At 46.5% G+C, this 21014-nt stretch overlaps 1 protein-coding gene across 1 annotated transcript in view; it reads left to right on the top strand.

Annotated features, from left to right (window-relative positions):
- The window catches only part of VSIG10 (V-set and immunoglobulin domain containing 10), a 36581-nt gene extending 16966 nt beyond the window's left edge, over positions 1-19615 (top strand). Inside the window, exons 3-9 of the mRNA XM_047827482.1 lie at positions 272-574; positions 2233-2493; positions 9982-10275; positions 12901-13011; positions 13843-13858; positions 15286-15503; positions 16671-19615. Coding sequence (XP_047683438.1) covers positions 272-574; positions 2233-2493; positions 9982-10275; positions 12901-13011; positions 13843-13858; positions 15286-15503; positions 16671-16723 — 1256 coding nt within the window. The 3' untranslated portion in view covers positions 16724-19615. The remainder of the gene's footprint in view (positions 1-271; positions 575-2232; positions 2494-9981; positions 10276-12900; positions 13012-13842; positions 13859-15285; positions 15504-16670) is intronic.
- The last annotated feature ends 1399 nt before the right edge of the window (positions 19616-21014 follow it).

Below are 21014 nucleotides of genomic sequence, written 5' to 3'. Positions count from 1 at the left end.
ATCCCCTCACCAGTGTTTCTGAAAAGGAGCGGTTTGCAGTTTCCCCTTTCCTATAAGGATTGAACCCCTCCCCCAATAAATCAACGTTTATCTCAGGATTAGAACGCATAAGGGCATTTAAGCATGGCATTTGTCACATAGTAAGTATTCGATAGATACTGACATCCTCATTGTTGCTTCCTGATCATTTCTGCGTCTGTTAGATCTGGTAAGGAGCTCAAGTTAACTCTTAAGTAATGAATACTTTCCCCATTCCCCCTGTCATTCTCAGGCGGTCCCTATGAGGTTGAGGTCAACATCTCCAGCACCGGCACGCTCCCCAATGGCACCCTCTATGCAGCCAAAGGCTCCCAGGTGGACTTCAGCTGTAGCAGTCGCTCTTGGCCTCCGCCAGTGGTTGAGTGGCAGTTCCGGGCCCCCGATTCCAGCACTGAGCCCTTTGGAAACAACCTGACGGTCAGCAGCTTCATTCTGCTGCTCATGTCGCAAAACCTCCAAGGGAACTACACGTGTTTGGCCACGAACACGCTCAGTGGGAGACAGCGGAAGGTGACCACCGAGCTCCTGGTCTACTGTGCGTAAGAGGCGCTCCCCTCCCCCACGTCCTCATCTCGACCCTTCGTGAGCTGCATGTTTGTGCCTCTTCCTCCTGTCTACAAAGGCATGCCTGCTGCACGGGCCCGAACGTGCTTCTGCGGTTCCCTCAACACACACGTACACACCCAGGGCTCTGTGTCAGAGAGGAGTCACTTCTAGGAGCTTGCTGCTAAGTGGGGGACACAGGAGAGTCCCTGTGAGCCACAGAAGGAAATTAATGCCGAGCCTAATGCTTGCTTTTCTTTTTTTTTAATTGAGGTGAAAGTACAGAACAGCCATTTAAAGATGTACAACTCCGTGGCATTTGATACATTCACAGCATTGTGCGACCATCACCTCACCTCTGTATAGTTTCAAACATTTTCATCACCCCAAAGGGAAATCCCATCCCCATCGAGCAGTCACTACCTCCTGTCTTCTCCACCCCCTGGCAACCACCAATCTGTGTTCTATCTCTATGCACTTGCTTATTCTGGATGTGTCCTATCAATGGACTCCTACCAATGTGGCCTTTCATGACCAGCTTCTTTTGCTGGGCATTACGTATTCAAGGTTCCTCCGTTTTGTGATGGAGTTAATATCCCACTGCATGGAAAGACCAAAATTTGTGTATGCATTTGACCATCCTCATTCTATGCATGAACTTGGGCCCTTTAGCACCGTTAGGAACCAGCAGTTTGTGAACCTTTCTTGCGGGAGTGAGAAAACAAATGCCTTGGGTGATAAACCACTGTAGACACATAGAGTGTGCTCATAACCCATGCTAACGACAGGAGGCATCAGAACAGCAAATTACTGAACAGGATAATAACACCTTACTTAATTCATACGTTATTCAGAGCCTTTATACGTCTCTGTATTCTCTCATAAAATGGCATTTATTGTAGACGAAGTCATATGTGCTTATTAGATGAAACATGAGTGGAAAGAAAAGAATATTCTCACCGTCATTTTGGCATATTATTGATAATTTTTCTTGTAGATGACATGTACCTACCCATCCATGTAAGATCCAAATTTATTTCTATTTGTGTGTATTATATAAAATCTATAAAACATGTACTATACGTTTAATACATACATAATATACATATAGAATATATGCACAATATACATATATATGTGAATTTTCACATACAGCTGTTAACACATGGGTTACATAGGATTTACAGGTTTGTAACTTGTTAAATGTCTGTGTGTTCTTAGTAATGCCTGCACAAAGTAAAAAGGAAGTATATGTTAAGGGTGGGGGCGAATCCCACCTGTCACCCCCCCTGGGGACCAGCACTGTCCAGTCGAGCTTTTAATGATGATCGAAATGTTCTATTCTTTATGGTCCAATACAGTAGCCACCCACCGCATATAGTTACTGAGCCCTTAAATTTAAATAGCCACATGTAAAGGTCATCGTGGCTAGTGAGAATTGCAAAGACGAATGACGTTCTTGGAGACTGGACACTCCGCAGAGGAAACCCGGACTACTGTCATGCACTAATTTGTGCTAAGGAGCTATTTCAGGGCACACTAACTGAGCATGACTGTTTCTCTGATACATTCGTTCTGTAATCCTTAGGGCCAGCTCGGTGGCTGATTTTGGAGTCTCTGATTAAGCCCGCATCCTCTACTGTTTTGCAGCACCCCCTCCGTCAGCCCCTCAGTGCCGGGCAGAGATGTCACAAGGACAGCTCACGCTGCAGCTCACCTGTCGCTGGGACGGGGGATACCCAGACCCGGACTTCCTATGGACAGAAGAGCCAGGAGGTGTGGCCGTGGGGACGTCCAAGCTGGGGGTGGAGATGCTGAACCAGTCCCAGCTGTCAGATGGCAAGAAGTTCAAGTGTGTCGGGAGCCACATAGTGGGACCAGAGTTGGGAGCCAGCTGTGTGGTGCAGATCAGTGAGTCTGGCCTGCCTTGTCCCGGGTTGGGGTCCACCCATCTTCCTTTATTCCAAGAGCACCTTCTGCAAGAAGGTCTGGGAAAGAAATCCCAAGATGTCGTAGTGAACCGAGTTCTGTTTCTTCCTTTCTTTTGCTTTGTATCTCCTTCCTTTCAAACTTTAAAGATGCTTCACCAACCTTCTTGGTTCTCATCCAAACCGGTTTCTACTTGATGCATCCTAACTAAGCACCTGTTGTGTGCCAGGCACAGTTTCTAGGTACTGGAGGTGGAACAGTGAACAAGAAGTACGTGGTTCATTTATTAGCTATCTCCTGTTATGTAACAAACACCCCCCGACTTAATGGCTTAAAACAACAAATCATTTATTTATCTTATGATTTCTGTGGGCCAGGAATTCGGACAGGGCACAGTGGGGATGGTCGGTCTTGGCTCTGTGATACCTGGGTCTCAGCTGCAAGACTTCGTTCGGAGGGCTGAATTGTCTGAAGGATCTGCTTCCAAGGTGCTCACCCATATGCTTGGCAGGTTTGCTTCCTCTCCATGGGGGCCTCTCTACAGAGCCCCTTGACTGTCTTTGCAACATGGCACTGGCTTTCCCCAGAGCAAGTGATGCAAGAGGGAGCAAGCCAGACAATTGCAATCCTTCCTCTGACCTACCTAGCCTCAGAAGTCGCACGGCATCCCTTCTGCCATATTCTATTCATTAGAAGTGAGTCACTCAGTCTGGCTCCACTTTCACAGGGGGAGTGGGTGGAATTAGGTTCCACTTTTTGAAGGGAAGAGTGTCAAATGATTTCTGGTAACGTTTTTGAAATCACAACCATTCCTCTTTCCTAGGGCTTAAATTTTTCTGTGTGGGGGTGGGGGTCAGAGGAAGATAGAAAACCCAAAAACAAGTAAGATAGGTTCAGATAGGGATAATAATAATTATTTTTTTAATGTTTGTATTTTAATTTTGAGAGAGAGTACGCATGCGCTCATGAGCAGGGGAGGGGCAGAGAGAGTGGGAAACACAGAATCTGAAGCGGCTCCAGGCTCTGAGCTGTCAGCACAGAGCCCGAAACGGGGCTCGAACCCACACACTGCGAGATCATGACCTGAGTTGAAGTCGGATGCTTAATCAACTGAGCCACCCAAGCACCCCATTGATAATAGCTATGAAGAGAATAAAATAGCTATGAAGAGAATAACTATGAGGAGAATAAAAGAGACTTTTAAAGAGTCTATCATAGGAAGAAGGCTACTCTTCCTGGGAGGTAGGGAGGTCTCCTGTGGTAGTAGTATTTTGAGCAAAGACCTGTAGGATGAGGAGCTAGCTAGGTGGGCTGAGTATTCCTGGCAGAGGGAATAGCAAATGCTAAGGCCCTGAGGTGGAAACTTATCTGGCACTTGAGGAACTGAGAGTAGACCACTGTGCGTGAGGCAGTGACTAGGCTAGATGGCTATTGTGGGTTGAATTGTGTCTCCCAAAAAAGATATGTTCAAGTCCTAATCCTGGGTCCCAGTGGATGTGACCATATTTGGGCTAAGAGCCTTTGTGGGTGTGATTAAGTTAAGATAAGGCCATGCTGGAGTAGGGCGGGCTCTATTCCAGTGACCAGTATCCTTACAAGAAGAGGGACATTTGGACACAGACACGCGAGGAGAATGTCACGTGATGATGGAGGCAGGGACTGTAGTGGTCCATCTACAAGCCGAGAATGTCCATGGTTGCCGGTGACTGCCAGAAGCTAAGAGAGAGGCACGGGATGGTTTCTCCCTGGGGATTCTCCAGAGGCCTCAAGCCTGCTGACACCTGAATTTCAGACCTCTGAGTTTCTGCACTGTGAGAGAAAGGATCTCTGTTGTTTTTGGCTACCCACTTTGTGGTACTTTGTGAGAGCAGCCCCAGGAAACGAATACCACTGGAAGCAAGGACCTGAGGGTGTTGGGCTTTGTTGGCCATGGTGAGGATTTTCCTCCTAGTGTGTCAGGACGATCCTCAGAGGTGCGGCCACGGAGGGCTGACCTGCTGAGAAGTGAGCGCTGTTATGCCAGGAGATGCGTGTTTTCCCAGGCAAGTGGCATTCCCATGGTTGACCCTTCCCCAGTGACTCATTCAGCAAACATGCCCCGAGTGGCTCATCTGTGTCCGGTACCTGGCTGGCCCTGGGCAACAGAAGGGACCAAGACTCACTTTCTACATTAGAACAGGGGTTGGCAAACGATGGCCCGTGGGATACACCCGGCCCCACTGGCTTTTTGCAATTTTATTAAAAAAAATTTTTTTTTAGTGTTTATTTATTTTTGAGAGAGACAGACAGAGCATGAGCAGGGGAGGGGCAGAGAGAGAGGGAGACACAGAATCAGAAGCAGGCTCCAGGCTCTGAGCTGTTAGCACAGAGCCTGTCGCCTGGCTTGAACCCACAGACCGTGAGATCATGACCTGAGCCGAAGTCGGACACTCAACTGACTAAGCCACCCAGGCGCCTCACAATTTTGTTTTTAATGAGATATAATTCACACAGCATAAACTTCATTATTTTATTTTATTTTATTTAAAAAAATTTTTTTTTCCAACGTTTATTTATTTTTGGGACAGAGAGAGACAGAGCATGAATGGGGGAGGGGCAGAGAGAGAGGAAGACACAGAATCGGAAACAGGCTCCAGGCTCTGAGCCATCAGCCCAGAGCCTGACGCGGGGCTCGAACTCACGGACCGCGAGATCGTGACCTGGCTGAAGTCGCATGCTTAACCGACTGCGCCACCCAGGCGCCCCTAAACTTCATTATTTTAAAGCGTATAATGGTGGTTTTTAGTATATTCACAATGTACTATCATCAGCACTGTCTACTTCCAGAACATTTCCATCGTTCCACAAAGAAACCCTGTACCTACTGGCAAGTCCCCTCTAGGAAGACTGTGCCACTGACATTGAGGGTTATCTTTAATTTTTTAGACTTTTCCTATTTGTTAAGACATGGCGTAATTTTTAATTTGAGTTTCTTTGATCCTAGGGGAGTTGACAATTTTTATATACTAATTGGTACATAATACTATGTACTAATTGGTTCCTATATATTTTCTGCGAATTGTCTGTTCATATCTTGTCCATTTGTCTTTCTTTTTTTTTTAAATATGAAATTTATTGTCAAATTTGTTTCCATACGACACCCACTGTCTTGTCCATTTTTCTACTGGGTTCATCTTTTCTTATTATTCCCTGAGAGTATTTTATATTCACCTAGTCAGTTAATTTCAGAGAACTGTCATTGCATGCCATGGATATTTTTCTGTCCTACTTGGCTCCTAAACTGCATTTGTGCTTCATTTCTGTTAGTTATCAGCAGTTTCTGATTGTGAAGGGGTCACCTACCTGTGTCAGCCCTGTACTTTTAGGTTTCTGGGCTCAGATGTTCTTTTCCTGTTTCCAAATTGCTGACACGACGTTTGAACCCTCAAAGTAGCCCGCAGGTTAGACACGACAGTTTGTAAGTTGCAGAGGGGACATCGTGTGAACTAACTTACCACCCAGCTTGTAAGTGACTGAGCTGGCACCTGGCCCAGGCTGATCTGACTCCAGAACCCTTGCCTCCCTCAGGAACCCCTTCCGCACTTAACCCAGCAAGTCCTTTCAGGGAAGAGTTACATACTCAGCATGGTATCAGGCACTGTAGGAGTACCGAGTCCTTAACCTTCAAAGGACTTAAAATTTCCTCGGAAAGATAAGTCATAGAAACGTGAAGTAGGGAACTGGCAATATCGCAGTAGTGACCTCGATATTTGTTGAGCGCAAACCATGTACAAGGTGCTGTGCTGGGTGTTTTCCACACAGTACCTTGCTTAGTGCTCACGATCACCCTGGGAGCTAGGTGTTCATGTTATCCTCATACATTCATTTCCTGGGACTGCCATAACAAAGCACCTCAAACTTGGTGGTTTAAAGCGACAGATATTGGGGTGCCTGGGTGGTTCAGTCGGTTGAGCGTCCGACTTCGCTCAGGTCCTGATCTCGCAGTTTGTGAGTTCGAGCCCCGCGTCGGGCTCTGTGCTGACAGCTCAGAGCCTAGAGCCTGCTTCCGGTTCTGTGTCCCCCTCTCTCTCTGCCCCTCACCTTTTCGCGCTCTGTCTCTCTCTGTCTCAAAAATAAATAAACGTTAAGAAAAATGAAAAATAAATAAATAAAGCAGAAATGTATTCTCTCCTAGCTCTGGAGGCTGGAAGTTTGAAATTGAGGGGCTGGTGTGTCGTGTTCCCGTCGAAGGCTCCAGGGGAGAGTCCTTCCGTGCCTCTCCCGGCTTCTAGTGCTGCCAGGCGTTCCTTGGCTTGTGGCTACGTTCCTCCAGTCTCTGCCTCTGTCTTCATGTCTTCTCTGTGTCCGTGTCTCTCTGGGTCCACTCCTCTTGTAAGACACCTGCTGGTGGGCTTAGGGCCCACCCTGAATCCAGGATGATTACATCTTGAGATCCTGAACTAGTTACATCTGCAAAGATCCTGTTTCCAAATAAGGTCACGTTCTGGGGTCCCACGTGAATTTTGGGCAGACGCTATTCAATCCACTGCACTCCCTGTTATGGATGATGAAGCAGAAGCAATGGGCTTGACCCGATTCCTGCAGCCGGAAGCAGGGCACGCCTTCCGAGTGGCGGGTAATGAAGACTCCCAAAGTGTGCCGTGGACGGCAACTCCCAGGAAGTGGCTAAATTATGGACTGACCCTGAGACAGGGTGAAAATGGCAGAGGCAGCTGACAGGTTTGGTGTTGTTTTTCCCCCACCCCTTCGTATTTTTCCTGCAGATCTTGTCTGACTCATCATTCTTGTGGCCCCTGAGTCCTGGCCAGTAATTTGAGTCTAAATATGTGCTCAGGATTAAGAAATGTGTCTGGAGAAGAGAACTGGGTGGACGTTTTCCCAATTCCAGGAGCATAGGGAAGCAGGCACAAGGGCCTAGAACCTTCCTGACTGACTCTGACATTGTCCAATTCTCCCCTCTTTCCTCTTGGTCATTTGAGCCCAGAGCTTCTCAGCCTTGATGTCCATACAGGTCACCTGCGGGTCTGGTTAAAAGCCAAATTCTGTCTCTCTGGGCTTGGGGTGGGCCCAAGACTCTGCATTTCTAACCAGATCCTAGAAAGTGCTGTTGCTGCTGGTCCTGAGAACATACTTTGAATAGCAGTGCCCTTGGGGGAGAAGAAGTCTCTGGATCATTGCCCTTGGGAGGACTAGTAAGTCATTGAAAAGTAATGTTAATGCTCACCTTTTGGGTACAGAACAGCATAGCTCCCCAAATGATGACAAGTGATACTTTTGGGGATTCCTGCTGCCCACATCTCTTTGAATTGCTTGTAGGCCCCTACACGGAAGAAATCCACTCAAATCGTGATAAGCTGAAACACTAACCAGCCCATTATGTGAAGGCCCTGGTGTCTATTCCATCTCTCGCATATCTCTGAGGGCCCTGCATCCCCTCACCCCCACCCCTGCACACAGCATCCTCTTAGGTGAAAGAAACTCTGAATTTATAGGTGCCACACTCACTGTTTGGGTGACTCAGCTTTTTGAGGGGCAAATGCTGTTTGGCAGAAGCGGATTTACATACATGACCTCTGTTTGCTGGGGAAGGGGGCATTAGGGGGATTGTTTGCTTTGCTTTTTATGCAGGATGAGGAGGCTGTGTCTCAAACTTAGGTTTGGGGGCCCCTGAATTGCAACATACAGATGAGGCATGTCACTGCTGCTGGCTTTGTGACCCCAAAGGACACAGGAGTTAACCACAGAGAAGGGGAAAGCACAATTTGGCAACATGGCAGGAACCTGACAATTGATCCAGAAGGGGGTGGAGCACCTGAGTTTCCTGAGGAAACCTACGTTTGGGTCTCTTTTGCTGACCTAATTTAGAGGGAGAGCCTTTGGGCTGCTCTATACCCCCACCCTGTCCCCCGTGTACATTGCTCCTTCCGTCACCCCAGGGCGCCAGCACTGAAACCCTAGATTCTCTCTTGGGACAACCACCTGTGGGAAGCGTGTGGTTTCACTCTCCCAGGCAGGAGCCCAGTGTGCCAGTCTGTGCCCTTCAGCTGCTGAAAATAAGGGCTTAATATATCACCCAAGATGAATTTGCCACCCTTTCCAGGATAGTGTGCATTTTGGGAAAGGCTTTCTGCTGCAAATAAAATAAATGGATCGGGGGCACCTGGGTGGCTCAATCAGTTAAGACTTCGGCTCAGGTCATGATCTCGCGGTCCGGGAGTTTGAGCCCTGCGTCGGGTTCTGTGCTGACAGATCAATGCCTGGAGCCCGCTTCAGATTCTGTGTCTCCCTCTCTCTCTGCCCCTCCCCTGCTCACACTGTGTCTCTCTGTCTCAAAAAAATTATACAAAAGGAAAGAAATGGATTGCTAGGGTGCACCTTAGAGTTCCCCATGGCCCACTCAAGTCAGACCCTGAGGCCACAGGGACGCTGCATTCTGAGTTGTCTATGACACACTTGTGATAGACTGATGCTCCCCCCAAGATGTCCGTGTCCTCATCCCTGTGACTGTTACCTTACATGGCAAGAGAGACTTTGAAGCTGTGATTTAAGATCTTGGGATGGGGAAATCATCCTGGATTATCGGGGTGGGGCCGTTGTGATGACACGGACCTTCTGAAAAGGAGACAAGGAGGGTCAGAGTCAGCAGCAGGAGATGTGACAACAGGTGTAAGAGCAGGTCAAGGAGGGGCCACGAGCCACGGAATGCAGATGGCTTTAAAAAGCTGAAAAGGACGTGGATTTGGCCTCCAGAGCCTCCAGAAGGAATGCGCTCAGCCAACGGCTTGATTTGAACCCCATAAGATAATTTCCAACTTCTGGCCTCCAGAAGTATAAAAGAACCAATTTGTGGTGTTTTAAACCACACAGTTTGTAGCAATTTGTTAACCGCGGCGATAGGAAATGACAGCTGCTTTACTGTCCCCTCAAACACTCTTGGCAGGCTGCGTGCCCATTTTTCATATGAGCAATCTGGTTATTACGCATAGAAGCCTATAGCATAGACATAAGGAGCATGGGCTACAAAAGCCTGGCAACTTGGCTGGTTTGCCCAACTCATCCTGGTTTGCCCAAGACTTTCCCCTTTTTCTCCCTGAAAGCCCCATGTCCTAGGAACCCCCTCAGTCGAGCAAACCAGGACTCTTATTCATCCTAATCCTAGCTGCACCACTTAACTCATTGTGTGACTTTGAGCAAGTTACTTAACCTTCTCTGGGCCTCCATTTCCTCATCTGCAAAATGGGGATAAGGACAGGGTTTTTGTGAGAACTAATTGGGTTAATAAGCGTAACCGTGCCTATCCCATAGTAGATGCTAAATAAATGTTAGCTTTTATTATCACATGAGACCAAGTGTGGTACAGAACTTCCTGTAGTTGTTTCATTAAGAAGGTAATAATATCCTTGAAAATCTCAGGCCACTGCTTGAGTCTCCTTGAACATTTGTCTTCTTTCTTTACCTTCTGCTCGCCAGGGAGTGCCTCCCTTGTCTCTGAGCCCATGAAGACTTGCTTCGTGGGGGGCAATGTGACGCTCACCTGCCAAGCGTCTGGAGCCTACCCCCCTGCCAAGATCCTGTGGCTGAGGAACCTCACCCAGCCCGAGGTGGTCATCCAGCCCAATGGCCACTATCTCATCACCCAGAATGGCCAGAGCTCCACACTCACCATCCGCAACTGCTCCCAGGTCCTGGATGAGGGCTACTACGTCTGTCAGGCCAAGAACCCGGTGGGGGTGCGGGAGGTGGACATCTGGCTGAGTGTGAAAGGTGAGTGGCCCCAAAGGAGGATGGTTGAGAGCTTCAGAGGACCTTCCACTAGCACGAGGACAGTTCGGTGCTTCCATATATGACCAGGTGGTCACTGCCATCTGGGAGAAGGCCTATCTGCTTGCCTACGACTTGACAAGGTGGACAAATTATTATCCAGTCCTACATTTCCAACATTGCATGGGGAGAAAAAAGTAATTTATGTTGAGGCACGTGGCAGGCTCAGTTGGAAGAGCACGTGACTCTTGATCTCGGGGTTGTGAGTTCAAGCCCCACGTTGGCATAGAGATTAGTAAAGAAAATATAAAATAAAGCTTAAAAAAATAATCTGTTACATCCCTAAGAATATATATTATAAAATATATATATATATTTTTTTAAATTTTTTTTTTCAACGTTTATTTATTTTTGGGACAGAGAGAGACAGAGCATGAACGGGGGAGGGGCAGAGAGAGAGGGAGACACAGAATCGGAAACAGGCTCCAGGCTCTGAGCCATCAGCCCAGAGCCTGACGCGGGGCTCGAACTCACGGACCGCGAGATCGTGACCTGGCTGAAGTCGGACGCTTAACCGACTGCGCCACCCAGGCGCCCCATAAAATATATTTTAAAAATACAAAAAGTGTAAGTTGTGACGCATAAGAGCAAAATGAACACCCAAGAAACTACCAGCCTGCTTAAGATACAGAGCAGCGCCAGCAATGCGGAAGTTACTTGTAGGTAGTGTGGCTAGATTTAGGAAATTAGGACAAAGCTAAAACACCTAGGATGCCCTCTTAAATTTGCATGTCAGAAAAACAGAATTTTTTTAGCGTAAGCGTGTCCCACATTTTGCATGGGAGATGCCTATTCTAAAACATGATTCATTTTTTACCTGAAATCCAAATTTAAGTGGGCATGCTGTATTTTATCAGGCGACTCTACCTGTAGATTCCTTTCCAGTCTCATCCTGGGCCTCCTGAAAAATGTAATCACTATTCAAGAAAAATTTTACTACATAAGGGAAACGCCTGCTTTTTTCACTCCACGTTTTTGTTCCTAGGATTTATTCATGCCAATATGTGTAATTATACTTCATACCTCCTCACTGCTGTAGGATTTTCTGTTGTGTCACGATTACACAACTAAGTCGCTAATTTTCCTGCGATGGACCTGTGTCTTGTTTCTGACTTTTTGTTGTTGTGATGAACAGAAGTGTTACTATGACAGTCTTTTACCCAGTTTCTCCTGTACTTTCACAGCAGGTCCCCAGGCAAATACTTCTCTGGGATATATGTAGAAGGAGTAGAAATGAAGGGTTATAGGGCATGTGCGTTTGTATCTTTATTGGATAATACCAAATTATTTTCCAAAGTGGTTGTACTGATTTCCATTCACAACAGCAGTATGTAGGAGTATTGAGTTGTTCTACATTTTCGCTATCAGGCTTTGTGATTTTTGCCCATCGAGTATGTGTGGGGTGGAATCTCACTGTTATTCTAATTTGCCTCTCTCTGGTTTCTAAGAAGATTGAGCATTATTTCATATGTGTATTTGCTATTTGTGTTTCTTCTGTGAAATACACGTGTGTCTTTTGACATTTGCTCCTTTCTTATAGATATGTACAAGTTCTTTAGAAATTCTGCTTACTAATCCTTATTAGTTTTACATGTTACAAATATCTCCTTTTAGTTTGTCTTTTTTTTTCTTTCTTTAGGCTATCCTTTCATGAGCGTTCTTTTAGTAGTTAATTTTATGAGTCTTGTATCATTAGCAATTTTTTATGTCTTAAGACATCCTGTCTCCTCCATGGCTGCAAAAGTCCTATCCTATATTTTCTTCTAAAAAGTTTTAATGTTTTGCCTTTCACAGTTAAATCTTTAATCCATCTAGAATTGATTTTTGTGAATGGTGTGAGGTAAGGGTCCAGTTTCTCCCCCACCCAACACCACCCAAATTTGGATAGCCATTTATTCCAGCACCATTCTTGAATAATTCCTCTTTTACCCACTAATATTTCATAAATCAAATTTTCTTTTATGTGTAGGTCTGTTCTTAGATTCTTGATTCTGTTCCATTCATCACTGTTTATGACAGCACTAATAACTCATACTCTTAATTTCTGTGACGTTATAAACAGTCTTGATGTCTGATAGACGGAGATGTTAACTTTCCAGTGTTTTTTTGTTTTTAATGTTTATTTATTTCTGAGGGAGAAAGAGTGCGAGTGGGTAAGGGTCACACAGACAGGGAGACACAGATTCCAAAGCAGGCTTCAGGCTCTAAGCTGTCAGCATGGAGCCCGACACAGGGCTCAAACTCATGAAACTCAAGATCATGACCTGAGTCAAAGTTGGACGCCTAACTGACTGAGCCACCCAGGTGCCCCAACTTTCCAGTGTTTTGTATCACGTGCTTCATTTGATTCCCACAAATTGAGGAAATGAGATATTTATCTTGCCTTATGGAGAGGTCACATGCTTTGCCCAAGCTTATGGAACCAAAGGAAGACTAGGACCCAGGCAGAGAAAGGGCGATGTCGCTCTTTCACCTGCCTGTGTATCAATTTTAATACATGTTGCCCAAGCGAGCACTACCTACGGGTGTATCCAGTGGAAGACTCAACAGTGTGATTTGTCTTTGTAGAACCTTGGAATATTGGTGGGATTGTGGGCACCATCGTGAGCCTCCTTCTGCTGGGACTGGCCATTATCTCAGGGCTTATGTTGTATTACAGCCCTGTGTTCTGCTGGAAAGGTAAGGATTTCTTGGGTCCTTTTGCTTACCTTTTAGGCTTCTCGAAAGGGTGTGGGTGGGGGTCACCTGGGTGGCTCAGTTGGTTAAACATCTGACTCTTGGTATCTGCTCAGGTCATGATCTCATGGCTTGCCAGGAACAGCTCTGCCCTGACAGCGTGAAGCCTACCTGGGATTCTCTCTCTCCCTCCCTCTCTTCCCACTCTCCTGCTTACGTGCATGCATTCTCTCTCTCTCTGTGTCTCTCTCTCTTTCTCTCAAAATAAAGAAACTTAAAAAAAAAAAAAAGGGTGTGGGTGGGGGAAGGAGGCCCTAACTGTTTTCCCACCTGAGGTCCCATTCTATAGGCTTCTTCTTTGGGTCCAGATGATGTGCAATAATGAATATCCTAAGTACCATTCCTGAATACCCTGTCACCTCTCACGTTGGGTCAGTCTTCTCATTTCTCTGTCCTTTTGTAAATGTTAGATCAAAAACATTTTTTGAAAGACAGATACCATATGTTTTCAATCTTATGCGGATCCTGAGAAACTTAACAGAAGACCATGGGGGAGGGGAAGGAAAAAAAAGTTAGAGAGGGAGAGAGCCAAAGCATAAGAGACTCTTAAAAACTGAGAACAAACTGAGGGTTGATGGGGGGTGGGAGGGAGGGGAGGGTGGGTGATGGTTATTGAGAAGGACACCTGTTGGGATGAGCACTGGGTGTTGTATGGAAACCAATTTGACAATAAATTTCATATTAAAAAAAAGATTATACAAATATTTAAAAAAATGTTTTTTGAGGCCGAAGTAGATGTTACTGGATATTAATTTTTTTCCTTTCTCCCTTCAGGAGGAAACACTTTCAGGTGAGTGTTCCTAGCATTGAGTCAAAAAGCCATTTCTGTGATCTGTCTTCACTGCAGTTTTTGTTTTCTCTCGTAAGAGCAATAATAGCAGCCATGGTTGAGGACCCGCCATGTGCCGGACACTGGGTGAGGGGCTTCATTAGGCGTGATTATAAACTCTGTCGTAAACTCTTCTGGATGGTGGTGGCATCGCCATCATCCAGATAAGGAGATGGACCCTCGGTGAAGTAATGTCTGCAAGCTCGTCCAGGAAACGGAGGGCTGCGCCTGCATTCAGATCCCGGTCTGACTGATTCCAAAGTCTATGCTCGCTTTACAAGGCCCGGTCTCAGGGTGGGGCACATTGCTGGACTGTTACTGCAGCGTAAAGACGGTGTGTATGCATGAAGCCCGGCCGTTTGTGCATTTATTTCATGTCATTTTCTAAAAAGGGCTAAAAGGAAGCCTAAGTCCTGGTCTTACAGCATGTTTTGGGAGGCTGGTCTGAGCTTGCCCAGAAGCCCCTCCCAAAAGGAAACCTCATTCGGGACAAAGCAACTAAATGGAACTTGGGTATTTCATTTCCTAAGGAGATTCTGGGTGGGAGCAAAGAACTCTTCTCTTTGTTCCTCTCAACCGGTGGTATTACTGTTCTGGGGTGATCTTTCCTGGGGAAACGTCACCTTTACTGCCCTATATTTGAGGGCCGTGAAAGACTCACTTTCATTCCCTGGGCTTATTTTCTCATAGGAGGAGACAGCAAGGCATAGCGGCAAAACGCTTTGGAATTAGTGGGCCTGGGTTCAAATTGCAACTCTGCCGTTCTCAAGCCCTGTGCTCATGGAAAATCCTTGACCCTCTCTGAGCCTCTGTCTCCTCATCTGTTTCCCAGAGGGAGACTGAAAAGATCAGATGACAATGTAATGCTCCCAGCACTGTGACTGGCCCATGGCACGAATGAGAAACGTACAGTCCAGCCGGGTAGGCAGAGCCAGTAATGAATCAGACAATAATTAAATGCCAAACCGCTGGGCATTCCCAAGTGCAGTCGTGGTTCAGGGCTTCCAGGGAGGAAGAGGACTTTACCTGGGCCTTGAATAACGAGTAGGAGGAGAAATTTCAGGAAGTAGAGCAGAAATAAAGGGCATTTCAGGAAAGGAACGTAGTAGCATTCGTGTATGTGCTGTGAGAGGTACTCGGATGGTAGGTTCCTGGGACAAAGAGTCACCTACCCAAGGAGCAGGCGGAGATAATAAAACCCACCCAGGAATATGTGATTGTCTGTAGGAATCTATGGCAGCATCGCTTTGAGAGATTCGTGTGTGGAACGCACAAAGATTTTTCCACATTACAAAAGAGGTTGTGGTAAATCTAGTGTTTTGTATTCGGTAAGGGCTGATATTGGAAAAAGGTATCTTCTTGATTATTTCTCCCCCTTTGGAAATTAGGGGGCAAGACATGGGTGATGTCATGGTTTTGGTGGATTCAGAAGAAGAGGAAGTAGAGGAGGAAGATGTGGCCGAAGAGGAGGAAGAAGAGGAGGAGGAAGCAGATGAGAGGGAGGAGTCGCCAAAAGAAATACATAAGCATGGCCACATCCATAGAGTGACCGCACTGGTGAATGGGAACGTAGACTGGATGGGGAATGGACTCCAGGCTCTGCAAGGTAAGCTCTTTTTCCTTAAAACCACCCTGCTAGGTTGCAGTGAGATTCCCAGTAAGAATCTTTGAGTGTGGGTTTTTCCAAGGGTGGGGAAGACAGTTAAAGTTTAATCTAGCATCTGCTGTCAACTCCTGACACCACAATTAAACTGCCAAACATTTATCAAAGACCTACTCTGGGGAAGGTGCGATATCGGCCCTGTTTAGAGGAATACAGAGGACTGATGATAACTGTAAGCTGGAAGCTTTGCAAGACCAGTTAGGGTGCACAGAGTGAAAGCTGGGGAAGATTTAAAATGGAAGCAAGATTTTTTTTTTTTTTTTAACATTGATTTATTCTGAGAGAGAGAAAGAGAGCATGCACAATTGGGGGAAAGGCAGAGAGAGAGGGAGAGAGAATCCCAAGCAGGCTCTGAGCTGTCAACACAGAGTCTGACGTGGGGCTCGATCATACGAACTGTGAGATCATGACCTGAGCCCCAATCGAGAGTCAGTTGCTTAATTGACTGAGCCACCCCAGGCTCCCAAAAATGGAAGCAAGATTTAACCATCATTTTGAGAGAGTAGCAGAGGAGGAATTGGGTTAATTTTGCCAGATGGATGATAGGTTTAAAAATAACAGGACCTCAGAGAGAGTCGAGTGCCTTGAGCGGCACATTAGTTAGGAAGAGCTTAATGGCACAAGTAGGATATGAGGCAAGTCTTTCAGGGCAGTGTTTGAATAAGCAGAAAGGAGAGAGTATTCCGGGTGAAGAGAACAAGTTTATGCAGGTTAGACAGCATACCCAAGTGTATGCAGGGTAGACAGTGAAAAGAACGGGAGAGGGCGCCTGGGTGGCTCAGTTGGTTGAGCGTCTGACTCTTGATGTTGACTCAGGTCATGATCTCACGGTTCGTGAGATCAAGCCCCACATCAAGAGAGATTCTCTCTTTCCTCTCTCTCTGCCCCTCCTCTCTTCTCTAAATACATAAATAAAAGCATTTAAAAAAAGAAAAGAACAGGAGAAAAAGGGGAACATATACCCGGCCCCACCTGCTCCCCCATGAAATCCAGTTCTGAGGCTCTCCAGTAAAGGACTAGAAATTGCAATGACTGAAACCTGACGGTGGAAATGGAGTCCCCTCTTGTCGACCTCACTCAGACTCAGATTGGCTTTTCCCTCCTGTACAGATGATAGCAGCGAGGAGCAGAGTGACATCGTTCAAGAAGATAGGCCAGTTTGAAGAAGAGAACTGTCCTTCGTTATCCTGTCTTGAAAGCTTTGACTTGACTCACACCCCTGCCTGAGGACTTAAAATGGTTTGGGACTCTCAGCAAAAAAGAAAAACACACACACGTATATTTCCTGCCCCCCTCCCTTTTTTTCCCTAAATCGGTTGACTTGCTGTAAGTTTTCTCATTGATGTTAAAAAGTATCAGGAACGGGCAGTATGGGGGGGGGAAGGTGCGTTCGGCATCTGAGGTGCCCCTTTTCACTGTGACTTCTGGCTTTATCCAGCTTGACTGATGCTGATCTGGGGGGAGGCACTTGAGCTCTGTGCTCAGGGCTCTCAGTGCACCATGAAAGGTCAGTGATCAGCTTGCCCCAACACACAAGGGAATAATGTGGGGTCATGGCCCAGGTAAGCTGGAGATCCAGGTGGACGTCACCTCCCTGGAAAAGGTGAGGAGATGTCAGTTGCCGATGCTAGTCAGAGGGAGGCAGTTTGGCTCAGGTTTTGGAGGCTTGAATCTGGGCCCTGTTTCTTGTTTCATGGGCTCGGGCACGTTGCTTTACCTCTCCCCGGGACCTCAGTTTTCCTCATCTACCAAGTAGGTGGAATCATACCGGCCGTACAGGGTACGGTGGGTCCTAAATGAGGTACTTGTGGGTGTGAAAGTGCCCAGGAGGTGTTCAGTAGATGTTGGTTATCTTCTCTTTTGCCCTCCCTGGTGGAAGAAACAAGGTCAACTGTAAATTACAAGCTGCCACCTTGGCCTCCCGTTCTTTGTTGAATGGTTTCAGATGAGAGCTCTCCTGATGGTATTTGCTTCCCCGGAGGTATAGTTCTTTTCAAAAGAGGTAGGGGCCCATAAGAGGAAGTGCCTTTCACTAGAACCTCTCATTTTGCAGAGCTTCATATTTATACAAAAGCCTCTTAGGTGACACCCTATTGGTTTTCAGAATTTCCCATTCTTCCTTTCTCCTGTGGCTTTGAAAGAAGGCAGGAGAAATGTTTTGCAGGGGAGTATCTGGTGAGAAGTACCCCTTGGGCACACAAGTTCATCCGGCCTCAGTTTCTAGATCTTGGAAATGGGAATGAGAAAACTTGTTTCCTTCCCACTTCCTAAGGAAATAGATTACGAGGCTACGTTGATCAATAATGCGAAGTTTGGACTGAAAATAACATATGATGAGTTTAAGCTGCTGTTTCCAGATCCCTGGACAGTTCAGAGATTTGTGTTTCTCTGATTTCATCCAAATCTCTTAAACATCAGGGACCTACTAACGGTGCAAAAGATGTGTGCTAAACCTGAAAATCTGATGACTTGAGTTTGCACTCTTTACTGTTCATATCCTGCCTAATGGGCAAGACGTGGGGCTTCATGGAGAACTTCCTTTCTCCAGCAATAGGGACTGGGACTCCTGTGAGACGAGAAGCTGGTTATCTGCAGGATTACCCTGGAGGTGTGGTTGGGACAGGTCTACTTTCTTGGATGAAAAGACTGAACTGAGAAAATCACTAGAAGTGAGCCCTGTTCCCAGCTCAGAGCCCTGGCAATCACAGGAGCTGGCTGCAATTTCTACCCCTCAGGAATAGCTGCGACCTGCTAACAGTTCTTGTGTGGTGGGTCTTTTGCTGCATTGTATTTCAGTACTTAACCACTCTGGCCAGCCTGAGTTAGCATTGTTTCAGAACAGGAGACTTTTTTTTTTTTTTAATTTTTTTTTCAACGTTTTTATTTATTTTGGGGACAGAGAGAGACAGAGCATGAATGGGGGAGGGGCAGAGAGAGAGGGAGACACAGAATCGGAAACAGGCTCCAGGCTCCGAGCCATCAGCCCAGAGCCTGACGCGGGGCTCGAACTCACGGACCGCGAGATCGTGACCTGGCTGAAGTCGGACGCCTAACCGACTGCGCCACCCAGGCGCCCCCAGAACAGGAGACTTGAGTTGAGTTGCCGCTAAAGTCACTGAACACTGAGCTTGTCTCCCTTTAGAATCTTCCGTCATTAAATTCCTGAGGAGCCCACTCTGCAGAGGCAACCATGTTTAAAAAGAGAATAAGAAAAGAAACAGGAAAAAAAAAAAATCCTTAGGTAGGAACACAGAGAATGATTTGTAAGATCACTGAGATGCTTTCCAGAACTTCCCTCTTCTCTTGCACACGCACTTGATGATCAAAAATCTTCGGGGAGGGGTTGTTCCACTATCAATAGGGGGCTTCAAACACTATAAAGCCTAGATTAGCTGACCCATGACTTCTGTCACTTATATCTGAGCCCTATGTGCACATTAATATAGCTGGGTCAATTAAGAGCGCAGGTACTGGGGTTCTTCAAGCTTTAAGGATTTTTACAGAATTAGGGCTTGCTTTTATTTTAAGTCGACCCCCACCCCCAAAATTACAAGCATGTTAACAGTGGGTTACAAAATCTGTGTGGCAAAGTCCAAGTTGTTACGTTGCGCTGTTACACAATCTTAACTGAATGTATTGTGAACTGCAAGATCTCCTTATCAGAAGCAGGAAGATAAATACTGAAGGGCTATCACAACTGACATTTCAGCACGGGACACTGGGGAAGGGCTCTGGCAATCCTGTGGCTTTGATATTAGTCCTAATTCTCACAAGTACACGCAGGCCCTATTACTGCAGAAAGCCCGTGATGGAAAACTCCAGAACCCATGCGCCAACACCTGGAAAATCATTCCTGCCGGGTAAAGTCTATCATGATGCAGTAAGTGCCATGGGACTGACCAGGAACTGCTGCAAAGAAAAATTAGCAGATCCCTCTGCGTTATTTACATTTTAATATTTGGTGTGGGGGGGGGGGAATGGGTAAGAGAAATTTATTGAGGTTATAATGTGGATTTTTTAAAAAAGATTATGGAATAAAGTTATTTTTAAATAAATATTTTAATGGTCTTGATTTAGACCTGATTAATAAAACTGAGAGATTTGGAGAAATGGGTTTAACCTCCCCCAGTTTTTTTGTTTTATTTATTTATTTTTTTACTAGCTTTCCCATATTGGTAACAATAGCAGTCTCTTTGCCATTTTATTCCTTTCCTTATAGGTACTCTCTTATGCTTACTGAGACACCATCACCTTTCCCACCCTCCCTGAGAAACTTGTTCTTCCATTATTTTTTTTTTTCTCCCTGTATACACCTCTGTTTTGGTCAGACTGCATGCACCCTAACATGAGAGGAGCAATCATCGTGGAGACCACAGATCTGCTGGACTGTCTGAAAAGATGACTTGTATCAGCTGTCCCTGTAGTTGTGGCTGGTCTTGGATTTCTTCACCGGGCTCAGCTAACTGGAGCCCCATAGTGTCTCACTTTACCTCACACTTGAGGTGGCACCACTCACACCCCTTCCCTTTCCTATTCTAGGCCCAGACTACCCCCCCCCCCCCCCCCCCCCCCCAGTTCTTAGAGGAAGCTTCAAGTCAGTCTCCTTCTTAGGTCATCCCTCCTCCAACCCCTCACACTCCCTTTCTTCACTGCCCCCCAGGCTCCCTCCCCATTGTCCAGCTCTTTATCACAGCTGTCCCACCTTAACTTCCTTCCTTGCTAACAGAACCCATGCTTCCTACCTTAACCCCAGTATCCCCATGTTCCTTCCAACCCAGCCCCTCCCCCCTCTTTTTTTTTTTTTTTAACGTTTACTTGTTTTTGAGAGAGAGAACACAAGCAGAGAGGCAGAGCGCCGGGATACAGAATTTGAAACAGGTCCCAGGCTCTGAGCTGTCAGCACAGCCCAATGTGGGGCTCGGGGCTCGATCTCACCAACTTACATCATGACCTGACCCAAAGTCGCATGCTTCACTAATGGACTGAGCCACCCAGGCATCCCCAGCCACTCCATTTTAATATGTATGGGTTTAATCAGAGCTGATTTCTGAGCCCCCACTTGGACTTCTGGCTGTTTCACTTCTCTCCTGCTGCTCCTGAGCACCCCCTTTCATGACCTTCAGTCCTCCTAGGTCACAGCCATTTTTAACCCAGCTTGTCCATTTTCGGACCCCCACTCTTCTTGGATCCCCCCTTTTTTTCTGGCCGGCTGTCCCTTTCTCACCGCCCATTTTAATCTTGACCTGGTCGTTTTCACACACACACACACACACACACACACACACACACACACACACCCCGCCCCAACTGTCCACTGGGCTTGTCTTTGATTCCCATTTTTAAAAACCTGCGGCTTACGCCTTCCTCTGGCCCTCGGCTTTCCTCCTGCCCCCTGGGCTCAGCTCCTCTACCTGGGCTCCCATTTAAGCTTTGAGCTCCGGGCCTCAGCTCTTT

Source organism: Prionailurus viverrinus, chromosome D3 (genome assembly GCF_022837055.1).
Source record: "Prionailurus viverrinus isolate Anna chromosome D3, UM_Priviv_1.0, whole genome shotgun sequence".
Lineage (NCBI taxonomy): Eukaryota > Metazoa > Chordata > Mammalia > Carnivora > Felidae > Prionailurus > Prionailurus viverrinus.
The sequence above is the reverse complement of the archived record's forward strand: the minus strand, read 5'-3'. Positions and strand labels throughout refer to the sequence as shown.